Raw genomic sequence first — 12,748 nt, forward strand, 5'->3', positions numbered from 1 at the left:
TTACCAGATAAGCACCAGAATCAGGACTTGGCCTCCTACCATTGTCTCCAGAGTCAGGAGACTGTGCCCTGTAGCTCTGAGCCTCTCTATTTCTTACGTGTATGTGGGTAGACTGTATGCATGTCAAGAAAGATCAAACTGACAGTATCTCTCAGCAAAATAATGAATTGCGTTCTGTCATCAGAGTCACAGAGTATGGCTGAAGCTCAGTTCCATTTTGAAGGACAAACTTGGGTTTACTCTGTTTGTTAAGATATTGTATGGTGATACTTAGCTACCAAAAAAAGTAGACCATTATTTCCCCTCCAAATCTAATGAGTCCTCACTCCATCCTTGGCTCATGTCCCTTCTCTTAGAACTAGGAACTGGCCTTGCATGATCACCAGTAAATCTGTGGGCTCCCCCTTCCCACTCTCATCCCAACTCTCTCTCCAAATCTTCTGTTCCTTCTACTCCCTTCCTTCTCCTCACCTCTTCTTATGGTCAATACCCCTTCTTTCTTCCTTCTGCCCAAAATGTCCAAATTGGATTTCTTCAGTTGTTTCATATAATTTAGTATTTAGTGATTTGGCCTCATACTGCCTCTCCTTATCTCCTAGCTTTAGAGCTGGGAAATCCCTTAGATCCCATCTAATTCATATATTATCTTACTTAGGATTTACAATGACCTCCAGTCACCTGGAGGTGACTCTCAAAAAGCGTCAGACCCAACTAAAAAACAACAAAACTGGGGATGATAGCACTTACCTCTGAAGGTTGTTGTGATGATCAGTCATGATTACATATGTCATGTGCATGGGATGTACCAATTTGAACTGAAATCATAGTTTAATTTAGCTTGACTTCTGAGGGAAGAATGAGAAGTAATACTTGGAGGTTTCTGAAAATTTGACTTCAGTTTGCTGTTAGAAAAAATCTCCTTTCTGTGATCTGGGTTTTCTTTCACAACATGGCTAATATGGAAATATATTTTGCATGACTGTACAAGTAGAGCCTATTTCAAATTGCCTGCCTTCTCAGGAAAGGGGAAAGCAGAAGGAAAAAGGAAGGGACAGAATTTGGATCTCAGATTTTTAAAAGTGAGTGTTAAAAATTGTTTTTACATATAATTGGAAAAAATACATAAAAAAAAGGAACCGAGAATTTAAAAAAGAAAAAGAAACGAAAAGCTCCTTTCCATTTTGTTCCAGACCTATGAGAGGCAGTACACCATTAATTAACTACATTAATTAATACTAACTTAGTGATCATGGGCAAGTCACTTATCTTCTCAGTTCCTGGAGAAGTTATCTAAAAATATGTTATAGATGAATTGCTTCCAGGTGGTGTAGTAAATAGAAAATTGAACCTGGGAGTCAGAAAGAGCTTCAAATCCTGTCTCAGACATGTACTGGATTTGTAAACAGGAGCAAGTCACTTAATCTCTTCCTGTGTCAGTTTCCTTATCCGTAAAATGGAGATAACAATAACTTATCTCTCAGTGTTGTATGAGGATAAAACAAAATAATATTTGAAAAGTGCTTTGCAAACCTTCAAGAACTATATAAATGCGTTATCAGATTCCCTACTAGGAATTATAACGATCTTTAACAATCCACTATTCAGAAAGTAGAGTGGGCTGCCATATTTCCCCACACAGGAGGGGATTTCCCCGACAAAGTCTTAGTGACTGCATCTTGTAATAGAAACTCTGGGTCAGGTATGTGTTGAGCTAGTTGATTTCTCAGGCTAGCCAACTCTGAGATTTTGTGATTCTGTGAGATGAGCTTTTATGAACTTAGCTAAGCCAGCCCCTGAGTACAGACCATTCATCACCTGGCTGCACTTTGCCACAGTGTCAGAAAAATGTGGATAGGCTAAGTCAGTTTTGAAACCATATATGTTTATCAACTTGCATTCCATAGAGTTCTCATCCACTGCTCACTCAAGCTGCTCTATGATTCCTCCTAATATAGCCATGAGAATTAGTTAGCTTCATCAAAACAGTCTTTTGTGATAGTGGTTTGGTTGGTAATTTTTCTACAAATCTAGACTTATTTTTATTTAGTATTCTTCCCCTTTCTCCTCTAATTCCTGACATCTTTTTGTTCTTTATGAGCTCTTTGTAATATTACCTTTTTTGGGGGGATCCAGATGTCCAGAATGGTTAGGCCAATTCAGACTTTCACCAACATTATATCAGTATGCTTGTTTTTCTGCAGCCCCTCCAACACCAACTGTTTCCATCTTTTGTTCTCTTTGCCAGCTTGCTAGGTGAAAACCTTAGGGAAAAAACCAACCTCAGGAAATCTTAGAGTTGTTTTCATTTATGTTTCTCTTTGTTTATAATTCTTCAGCTACTACTCATGTTTCTAAGATAAGAGTTTTTAGTATTGTTGTTCACAAGCCCCTACTGGTATGCTTCCTATTAACAATCAGCCAAAAGACTTTAGCAAAAGCATCCACTAAAGTGGTATAATAAGAACAGTGGTATGAAATATTCCTTTATGTCCCCCAACCATGAGGCATACTCCCTAACAAATATACCCAGAGCCATGGGAAGAAACTTGGGGGCAGAGTGACATTGAGGCACATATTTGTATATCTATGTGACAAAATATCTATGTGTTTTATGACCTGAAAATTCTTTCTCGAGTTCAGAATTGACATTCTTCTCTGGTACAAGGGGTTTCGTTCCTTGAAATTGCCTCTCTCCTCCAGTGACTACTTTTCTACATCAATTTGTCCCTAGTGTCCATTCTGCTCCTGGCTGGATGTGGTACTTCCTAGGGCCTACTTTCTCTGATTCTAGCTAGTTATTCTCTTTGTTAGTGGTCCAGGTTCTCTGATGTCATGGACTCTGAAAATACTCATGACAGTGGGTTAGAAGAAAAAGAGAAAAAGTCCTTCTTCCCCCAAATTTCAGTTCCCTTTCAGGGACTTGGATGGAAGCAGAATCCTCAAATCTTGAACTGGAAGTTCTCCTCCACTGGATTAATTTACTATTTGACAAGTAGAGTTGGGATTTGATGAGCATATGTGCATGCATATTTCTGTGTGTAACCCTGGGAGAATGACAGTCCATGATAAGATGTTTTCTTTGTGGTGAATCTGCTTTTATGCAGTGACTAAAGCTCTACGAAGCCCTTCAGATTAGTCAAAGTTGTAGTTATGATAGGGTTTTAGGAATGTTACTTAATGTTGAGTTTAAATTGTTTATTGATTGATTGGAAATTTTGTGATTATGTTGAAGTGGGACTCAATCTTCCATCCCCTCACAGAAACAGAGAGAAAGATATAAAGGAAGGAAAATAGGTGCTTCAAGGCATGGAGTCAGAGAGAGTTGAGATATATGCATATTAGACTAGTTGTTTTGACTATGGATAGCACAGTGCAGTATTGTGGCTAGTGCTTGGACTTGGAGTCAGGAAGGCAGATTCACATTCTTTTCCAGTTATCCTCCAATGAGTAAATCATTTAATATATCTGAGCCTCAGAGATCTGTAAAATGAAAATAATAATTGGAATGATTTTGAAGATCAAATAAGATCATGGAGAAAAGGGGCTTTGTGAAGCTTATCTATATTGATGTAAACCATTATTATTATTATCATACTACAGAGTTAAATATTCATTCCTTTTGACTTTAAGATAGCTTTATGAAAAGAACCTGGAATTTTATATCTTGGGGAATGTGCAGATGTATAGGCTATAAATGAAGATCACTGAGACTCATTATGTGTGCCACATATAAAAACTCATGCCCTTCATTTATAATCATGCATTTGCTAGTCAATGACCCTATACAGTCTCTAGCAGTTGTTATTCTTGGGTAGAGAGGGACATTTCTTATAGATGATTGTTCTCAGAGAACTTGATTCCCTGAAAACTATTATATAGAAATTTCATAACAACTCTGCTCTGTGATGGTAAAATACAATAAAGAAATTAGAATTTTATGATGATGGTTTCTTCAGCTATAAACAGGGGAGAATAATAGTGATGACCTCGTAGGGATTGTTGTGAAACTCAAATCAGTAAGCATTTAATAAGCACATTCCATGTGCCAGTCAAGTCACTAAATACTAGGGATACAAAGACAAAAGCAAACACTTGATGTCTGCCCTCAGGGAACTTACCTACCAATGGGAGACATTCACCACACATATATAAATCAGTATTTAGATCTGAAAAGAGATGGAAGGTCACCTTAGGCTCAAAGTAGCCTAAGTGTATAAAAATACATTAAAAACTTCAGATTGATACAGAAATGTCAGCCAGTCTTATTTACCTAATGGGGTAGGAAATTTAGTCCATTTCAATTGTTTTGACATCATGTTACCCCAGCCTATATCTGAGGGAATTTCCCCCTGTTTCTCTTCCCCTTAAGTATTTTATTTTGTCTTCTCCCAGTTGGAAAAGACAGCACATATCTTTGTGATAGTTCCATCCCCTTACTGAAAAGAACATTTAATTCAAATCTGAGTGAAAAGGAAGAATAGGAATAAGGGAGTGATTGGGCCAACAACAGCATGGAGCTGACACAGAGATAAATACTGCCTGCCACAATAGCTGCTGGCGAGCATATACAATGATAAATGGAAAACTCTCTTTTATAACTTCTTTTTCCCTTTTCCAGCTAGAGATAAATGGCTCCCCTCTGATCCTCAGATCATATCAGAAGGCCTCTATGCAATAGCTGTTGTGCTCAGCTTCTCCCGGATTGCCTACATCCTGCCAGCCAATGAAAGCTTCGGCCCCTTGCAGATTTCTCTCGGCAGGACTGTGAAGGACATCTTCAAGTTCATGGTCCTCTTCATTATGGTGTTCCTGGCATTTATGATTGGGATGTTCATATTGTATTCCTACTACCTGGGGGCCAAAGTCAACCCTGCTTTTACCACGTAAGATTTCGTTTTCAATTTTATTTTTGATTTATGGAAGAAAACAAATGTTTCTGTAATAAAGCATAATAAAAAAAGGTGATTGCACATAAAACTGCAAATAGATTGCATAAAGATTTCATTAAAAAATCAAATAAATAATACTGACAGCTACAGACAGAGCATAGGAGAAATCTGATAAAGATGTTAATAGCAGTGGTAATTGAATACAAACTCAAATAGAAATAAACCTTTGAGAAATAAACCTATATATGTCTCTAGAAACCACAAATTCACATTATCTATATGGTATGGCATTTTTATTTATTTTGCTAATCATTTCTCAATTACATTTTTAATCTGATTCAGCACACTCAATTTTACTGCTGCAAATTTCATGTCTATGCTAACTGATTTCTGAATAAGAGAGAGTACACAGGAACTAGCACCATCCAAAGGAAATCATACTAGCTTTTTGTACTGCCATGTCACACCGTTGGCTATTAAACTTATGGTTCACTAGAACCCCAAGATCTTTTTCAGACAAATTACTATGACTCCCCCATTAAGTATTTATAAGCTGATTTTTTTTCAAACCCAAATGTAGGACTCTAAATTTATTATGATTAAATTCCATAAGTTCAGAATTTTTCTAAATGCAAAAGACTCATGATTTCCCTGTCCCTTCCCAAATGAGTCATAAAGCATATAAAATAATCTCTAAAGTAAATTTTCTCATTTGATTTGACCCTGTGTTTTAGCCTGCCCAAATAATAATGGAACCAGCTTCATTTTTCAGATTCTTGAACATCAGAGAAATGCGCTCTTAGTTATATACAGGGCTGTTCCTCAGCCAGCAAAGCTCTGTTTCAGAGGATTGGTCTTTGGGACGGGCATCAGCCTTGTGATATACAACACTTTGTTGAAAGAGAATTTGGCTTAAGGACTTGTTGGCTTTTTGAAAAAATAATTCCAAGTCAAAGCTGGCAATGATTTTGCTCATTTTTTCCATTGTAGTTTAGTTGTTTTTCAGTCATATCTAACCTTTTGTGACGCCATTTAGGGTGGTTTTTTTTTTTTTTTTTTTTTTGTTTGTTTTTAGTAGACATACTGGAATGGTTTGTCATTTCCTTCTCTGGCTCATTTTTACAGATAAAGAAATTAAGACAAACAGGGTTAAGTGACTTGTCCAGGGTCACATAGGTAGTTTCTTGGCTTCAGATTTGAACTCAGGTTTTTCTCACTCCAGACCTGAGATTCTAACTACTGTGCTATCCAGCTGCCTTTTTCCATATTGAACCCCCCAAAACAATTGTCTGGACATACATTCTAGACATTAAGAGGAGAACAGTGCTGGGAACTGTGTGAAACATAGGTTCTGTCTCTGATGTAGTCATTCTATCATAAGATCATGAATTTTGAACTAGAAATTACCTTAGAAATCATCTAATCCAACCTCTTACCTTACAGAGGAGGAAACTGAGGCCCTTGGAGGCAAAGAGACAAGATCACCTAAGTCATGGCAGCAGCCCCATGACTCAAGCCCAGGGATCTGTCTTCTAGGCCAGTACTCTTTTTACTCTGACATGCTTTGGACTATGTGACTTTGGACAGGTCATTTAATGTCTGAGGGTCCCAAGTTTTCTCATCTATGAGACAAGAGAGTGCACAAATTGTCACCTTGAAAAAGTCTCAAAGCCTTAATTTCTTGTTATAAAATTGTCAATCACCAACAAGCAAATATTAAGCACCTGCTGTGTGCCCCTACCATATGAGTTCTGGGAATACAGAAACAAACTAAACTAACCCTTGCCCTCAAGATTTACATTCTATTGAGGGACATTCTATCTCAACAACCTGATAATCTAGCTTTTGCGTAATGATTTAACTTTTGCAAAGTGCTTGACATCTCATTTGATTTTCACAATAATAAGGAGATAGGTGCTATTATAATCCATATTTTAACAGTTGAGGAAACTGAGGCTAAGTGGCGAAATGACTTGTCCAGGTCATAGAGCTACTGGTTGAGGTAGAATTTGAACTCAGCTTTTCCTGCCTCAAGAACAACACTCTATCTACTATGCCACCGAGAAGCCTCATGTACACATATAAGTACATATAAAACAAAGTAAATCCAACTGTGGGGTTGAGGGAGGGTTGTTTGTTTTGTTGTTGTTGCTTTTTTAGTTAAAAAAGTTAAAAAGTCACTGAATGTTGTGGTAGCAGCTGCTCCTGGAGCTCTCAGTCCACAGATAGTAAGAGGGTTGAACTGGTCAGGAGGAGATTAGAGGGGTCTTTTTGCTAGCACTGAAGCAGGACTTTGTTGCTTTGCCCACATTTGGATTCAAGTCACAGTCCTGGGGGGCAGTCCCAAAGCAAGGAGGAGCACCAGCACCCCAGAGCTTATAGCCACTGTGGACTGGACCCTCCTCACACTTCTAAGGCAGAAAAGAGTGCTTGTGTCACACACAGATAAAAGCACATACCAGGAAAGTAGTAAACATATCTCCCCTTAGAGCATGACACCTTGGGAGACCTAAAAACATACAGGTCTTCAGAAGTATCTCTGAAAACAGTTGCACAAAACCCCTGAAGCTTGGGACAGTGCGCCCTCTACCCTGGAAGCAGAACTTTATTTTGACAAAGAGTTTCAAAGTCAAGATAAGCTGGGGAAATGAGGAAACAATAGAAAAAAAGTTCTGATCACAAGATGTTACTATGGTGACAAGGAAAATCAAAACATACATTCAGAAGAAGATCCAACATTCAAATTCAAAACTCCAACATCCAAAACCTCCAAGAAAAATGTGAATTGGTCTCAGGCTGTGGAAGAGTTCAAAAAGGCTTTTGAAAATCAAATAAGATGGAGAAAAAATTTGGAAGAGAAATGAGAGTGATCCCAGAAAAAAAAAAAAAAAAAAAAAAAAAAAAACTTGGTAAAGAAGACACAAAAGAATTTTAAAGAAATTAACACCTTAAAAAACAGGCTAGACCAAATGGTAAAAGAGGTATGAAAAGTCAATGAGGGGAATGTCTTAAAAAGCAGGATCAGCCAAATGGAAAAAAAGGTAAAAAAAAATACACTGAAGAAAAAATTCCTTAAAAAGTAGAATTAGCCAAATGGAATTGAGGTACAAAAACTCACTGAAGAAAATAATTCTTTAAAAATTGGAACTGAACAAATGGAAACTGATGACTTTATGAAAAATCAGAAAACAATAAAACAAACCTAAAAGAATGAAAAAATAAAAAATGTGAATCTCATTGGAAAAACACTAGGCAGTTAGATGGCCCAGTAGATAGAGCACTGGCCCTGAAGTCAAGAGGAACTAAATTCAAAGCCAGCCTCAGACACTTAACACTTACTAGCTATGTAACCCTGGGCAAGAAACTTAACCCCAATTGCCTTGCTAAAAAAGGAAGGAAGGAAGAAAAGAAGGAAGGAAGGAAGGAGAGAGGAAGGAAGGGAAGGAGGGAGAGAGGAAGAAAGGAGGGAGAGAGGAAGAAAGGAGGGAGAGAAGGAGGGAAGGAAGGAGGAAGGGAGGGAAGAAGGAAGGAAGAGAAAAAAAAAGGGAAAGAAAGGAGGGAAGGAAGGAAGGAAGGAAAAAAAAATAATTGACCTGGAAAACAGATCTAGGAGTGATAATTTAAAAATTATTGGACTACCTGAAAATCATGATCAAAAAAAGAACCTAAACATCATCTTTCAAGAAATTATCAAGGAAAACTGCATTGACATTATAGAACCAGAGGATAAAATAGAAATTAAAAGAATTCACTGATCACTTCCTGAAAGAAATCTCAAAATGGAAATTCCCAGGGAGATTATAGCCAAAATCCAAAGCTTTCAGGTCAAGGAGAAGATATTGCAAGCATCCAAAAAGAAATAATTCAAGTGACAGGGAGCCATAGTCAAGATAACACAAAATTTAGCAGCTTCTGTATTAAAAGGTTTGGAGAAGTCTGAATGTGATATTTTAGAGAGCAAAAGAGCTAGTGTTACAACCATGAATCACCTACCCAGCAAAACTTATTATAATCTTTAGACCAGTGCTAAATGGAAAATGTGACTTTTAGATACAAGATTCAAGAGAAGCACAAAAAGGTAAACAGCAAAGAGAAATTATAAGGCACTTAATAAGGTTAAACTGTTTACATTCCTAACTGGGAAGGTGATATTTATAACTCATAAGTACTTCTTTATTAAGACAGTTAGAAGGAATCATATATACAGACATACATATATGTAGAGGACACAGGTATGAATTGAATATGATGGGAGATATCTTAAAAAATAAACTTGAGGGGTAAGAGAGGAATAAACTGGGAGAAAGAGAAAGGAAGAGGCAAAATGAGGTAAATTATTTCACCTAAAAGAGGCAAGAACAAGTTTTTACATTGAAGGGGAAGAGGTAGGATGTGAAGGGAAATGAATTACTCTCAGCAGAGTTGTCTTTATGTTATTCCCTCATTAACATTTAGATGGATATAGAAATCTTTAGGAGGGGAAAGAGATAAGAGAGGGGGGAGGGCAAAGAAGGCATATTGGTGGAAATGGTAGTCAGAAGCAAAACACTTAATGAGAGACAGGGTAAAAGGAAAGACAATAGAATAAATGGAGGGGAAATATAAGTTTCTCTGATAAAGGTTTCATTTCTCAAACATATAGAGACCATTTCCCAATTGATGTGATCAAAAGATATGAACAGTTTTCATATGAACTAGCCATATCTATCCATAGCCATATGAAAAAAATGCTCTAACACTGTTGATTGGAGAAATGAAAATTAAAATAATTCTGAAGTACTTCTTCATACCTATTAGACTGGCTAATAGGACAGAAAAGGAAAATGACATGTTGGAGGTGAAGTGGAGAAAATGAGACATTAATGCACTATTGGTGAATATGTGAACTGATTCAAGCATTCTGTAGAGCAATTTGGAACTATGCCCAAAAGGCTATAAAACCATGCATACCCTTTGACTTAGCAATACTATTTCTAGATCTGTACTCCAAAAGAGATGAAAAAACCCAAAAGTAAAAGACCTGTATGTACAAAAATATTTATAGCAGTTCTTTTCTAGTGGTAAAAAATTGGAAGTTGAGAGGATGACCATCAATTGGAGAATGAGTGAACAAATTGTGCTATGTAAATATGATAGAATACTATTGTGTTTTAAGAAATAATGAGCAGGGTGCTTTCAGAAAAAAACTTGAAAAGATTTACATGAACTGATGCAAAGTGAAATGTACTGTGTATAAAGTAACAGCAACATTATCAGATGATCAACTGTGAATGACTTAGTTATTGTTAGCAATACGATGTTCCAAGACAACTCTGAAGGACTTATGATGAAACATGCTGTCCATCTCCTGAGAAAAAAACTGAACTTTTATAGTGAATAATTTCCTTTAAAGTAGTTCTGTGAATTTTGAATAATAAAGTTTTCATTAAATATGATGGCACATCCTGTCCTTATGCATTGTATATATCTGCTTGATACTTTTTCTGACTATGGAGTAGCAGAGGAGACATTCTCTTACTCCACTGCCTTGGTCAACTCACCTATCTCCACTGGATTTTTTCTTGTGGGGTTACATCAAAACTGTCATTTATGCATTAAAATTTTATTCTTTGGATAATCTAAAGGCTAGGATTACAACTGCAGCTCTTTCAGGCTCTGAGCTGCTGCTGATAAAAGTTTTTACAAAGATCAAAAAACAATATTTAGTTATATGGAATTTATGGTAGTTATGTGGAATTTAATAAGAAAAAATATTTCAAAATTTTAAATAATTAAATTCTTTTATAACTTTCTAACATTTATACATAGGTACATTTATTCATATATAATGGTAGCTAGGTGATAGAATAGATACAATGCTGACTCTGGAGTCAAGAATAACTAAGTTCAAATCCAGCCTCAGACATCTATTAGGTACGTGACTGGATAAGTCATTTTACCTCTGCCTCAGTTTTTTAACTCTAAAGTGGGGATAATAGTAATATCTCCCTCTCAAGGTTGTCATGAAGATCAAATGTGATAATATTTGTAAAGCACAGTGCCTAGCATATAGTAGGCATTATATAAATGCTAGCTATTATAATTATTGAAGTTATTAAAACTTTAAAATTCACCAAGGTTGTATAATCTCATTTTTTTCTCATAGCAATTGTAGCACCTATCCTAGGAGAGAGGTGGTTTTATTATTTCCATTTACAGATGAGGAGGGTAGGAGAAACAGGCTAAATGAAAAGTTCAGAACTTGTGGAATTGAGCTTTCCAGTTTTTCCACTGTCTAATCAAGAATAGTTTATTGATCACTGTGATCCTTCTTCTTTTAACAGTGTGGAAGAAAGCTTCAAGACTTTGTTTTGGTCCATATTTGGATTGTCTGAAGTGACATCCGTGGTGCTCAAGTATGACCACAAATTCATTGAAAATATCGGTTATGTTCTCTATGGAATATACAACGTCACTATGGTTGTAGTCCTTTTGAACATGCTGATTGCAATGATTAATAGCTCTTACCAGGAAATTGAGGTAAGTCTTGAGGGCAGTCCCTCCATCTTTTTTCAGGACATTCTAATAATATGATAATTGTGAGGACTGAGGGTTCCTTAGACAGACCCCTTATTTTACAAATGAGGAATCTAAGGTCCAGAGAGGTGAAAAAAATTCACACTCCCTTACCCTCCATCCTCCTCTCCACCTCTACCCAAGTGAAACAGGAAGTTAAATGGCAGTGCTGATTTTTTAAAGTAATTCCCCAGCAGATCAATTTTATACAAATCTCTAGCCCACTGAAAAGCATATATTAGGAGAGTGAACTATTGTTTACTTGCAGTGTCTGTCCCAGACTGAATGAATGAAAAGCATTTAATAAATACTTAATGTGCTAATCATGGAGGATACAAGTACAAAAGCAAGATAATCTCTTCCCTCAAGAAGCTTGTATTTTTATAGGGGAAGAGAACACATATAAAGGAGTGGAGGCCAGGGAATTAATGCTTTGGCTTGAAAAGTCCCAGGGGTAGTAAGTTAAGTCTAATGGGAATCAATGGACATTCAATTTCTAGAAGCAATAATAGTATTAATATGATTACTGTTCCCAAAGCAATAGGCAAAAAACCAAAAACAACCAAAACAAAACAAAATATGAGGAAGGCAATACTACTCATGAGACAATGATATGGCTGGAAACATGGAACTTCTGGATATATATGTATTGTCATGGCATAATGGGCTTGCCATACAACTGTTTTTTAAAAACTGGAAAATGCATACTTTTCAACTACTTAATTTTTCCTGTATGCATTATTAGACTCATTTCTTTTGAATAGTCTTGAATTAGTCTTGACTGTAATGTCCTGATTTAGCTTTCTGGAGGTCTTTGGACTATTATAATTACATCATCATAGGTGTCAATCTTGTAGAATAGATGACAGTCTTGTAGAACTATCTTAAGTACTAAGTACATGTACTGAACTAGAGAACTATTAAGCACCATGCTAAACTAGATAACCATTGTCTTATCAATTCCACTGATTTAACACCTTGTAAGAATCCTTGTTTCAAGTACAGAGTTCTGGCCCATTACACTTGACCTTATTGTAATGTTTTGAGTCATGATGCATTCAGCACAATATCATCCACAAACAAAAACAATTGGGGTACTCATGATTTATGGGGAATCCCTCTCCCATGTGAACCTTGTATAGGGCATTCTCCATGCTATGGCCACCAACTTGGACTACCATGTATCTTTCCATTTTATATCTTACCTGCAAGTGATGGATTGGGGCTTTGCAGTGGATAGAGAGCCAACTTTGGGGATAGAAAGGCCTGTATTCAAATCCTGCCTCAGAAAATACTGACCATAC

At 36.6% G+C, this 12,748-nt stretch overlaps 1 protein-coding gene across 4 annotated transcripts in view; it reads left to right on the forward strand.

Moving 5' to 3' along the window:
* The window catches only part of TRPC3 (transient receptor potential cation channel subfamily C member 3), a 103,020-nt gene that overhangs the window by 73,583 nt on the left and 16,689 nt on the right, over nt 1-12,748 (forward strand). For all 4 annotated transcript variants that reach the window (XM_031941314.1, XM_031941315.1, XM_012551893.3 and 1 more), the window contains 2 exons: nt 4,619-4,883; nt 11,213-11,408. In XM_031941314.1, coding sequence (XP_031797174.1) covers nt 4,619-4,883; nt 11,213-11,408 — 461 coding nt within the window. The remainder of the gene's footprint in view (nt 1-4,618; nt 4,884-11,212; nt 11,409-12,748) is intronic.

Source organism: Sarcophilus harrisii, chromosome 6 (genome assembly GCF_902635505.1).
Source record: "Sarcophilus harrisii chromosome 6, mSarHar1.11, whole genome shotgun sequence".
NCBI lineage: Eukaryota > Metazoa > Chordata > Mammalia > Dasyuromorphia > Dasyuridae > Sarcophilus > Sarcophilus harrisii.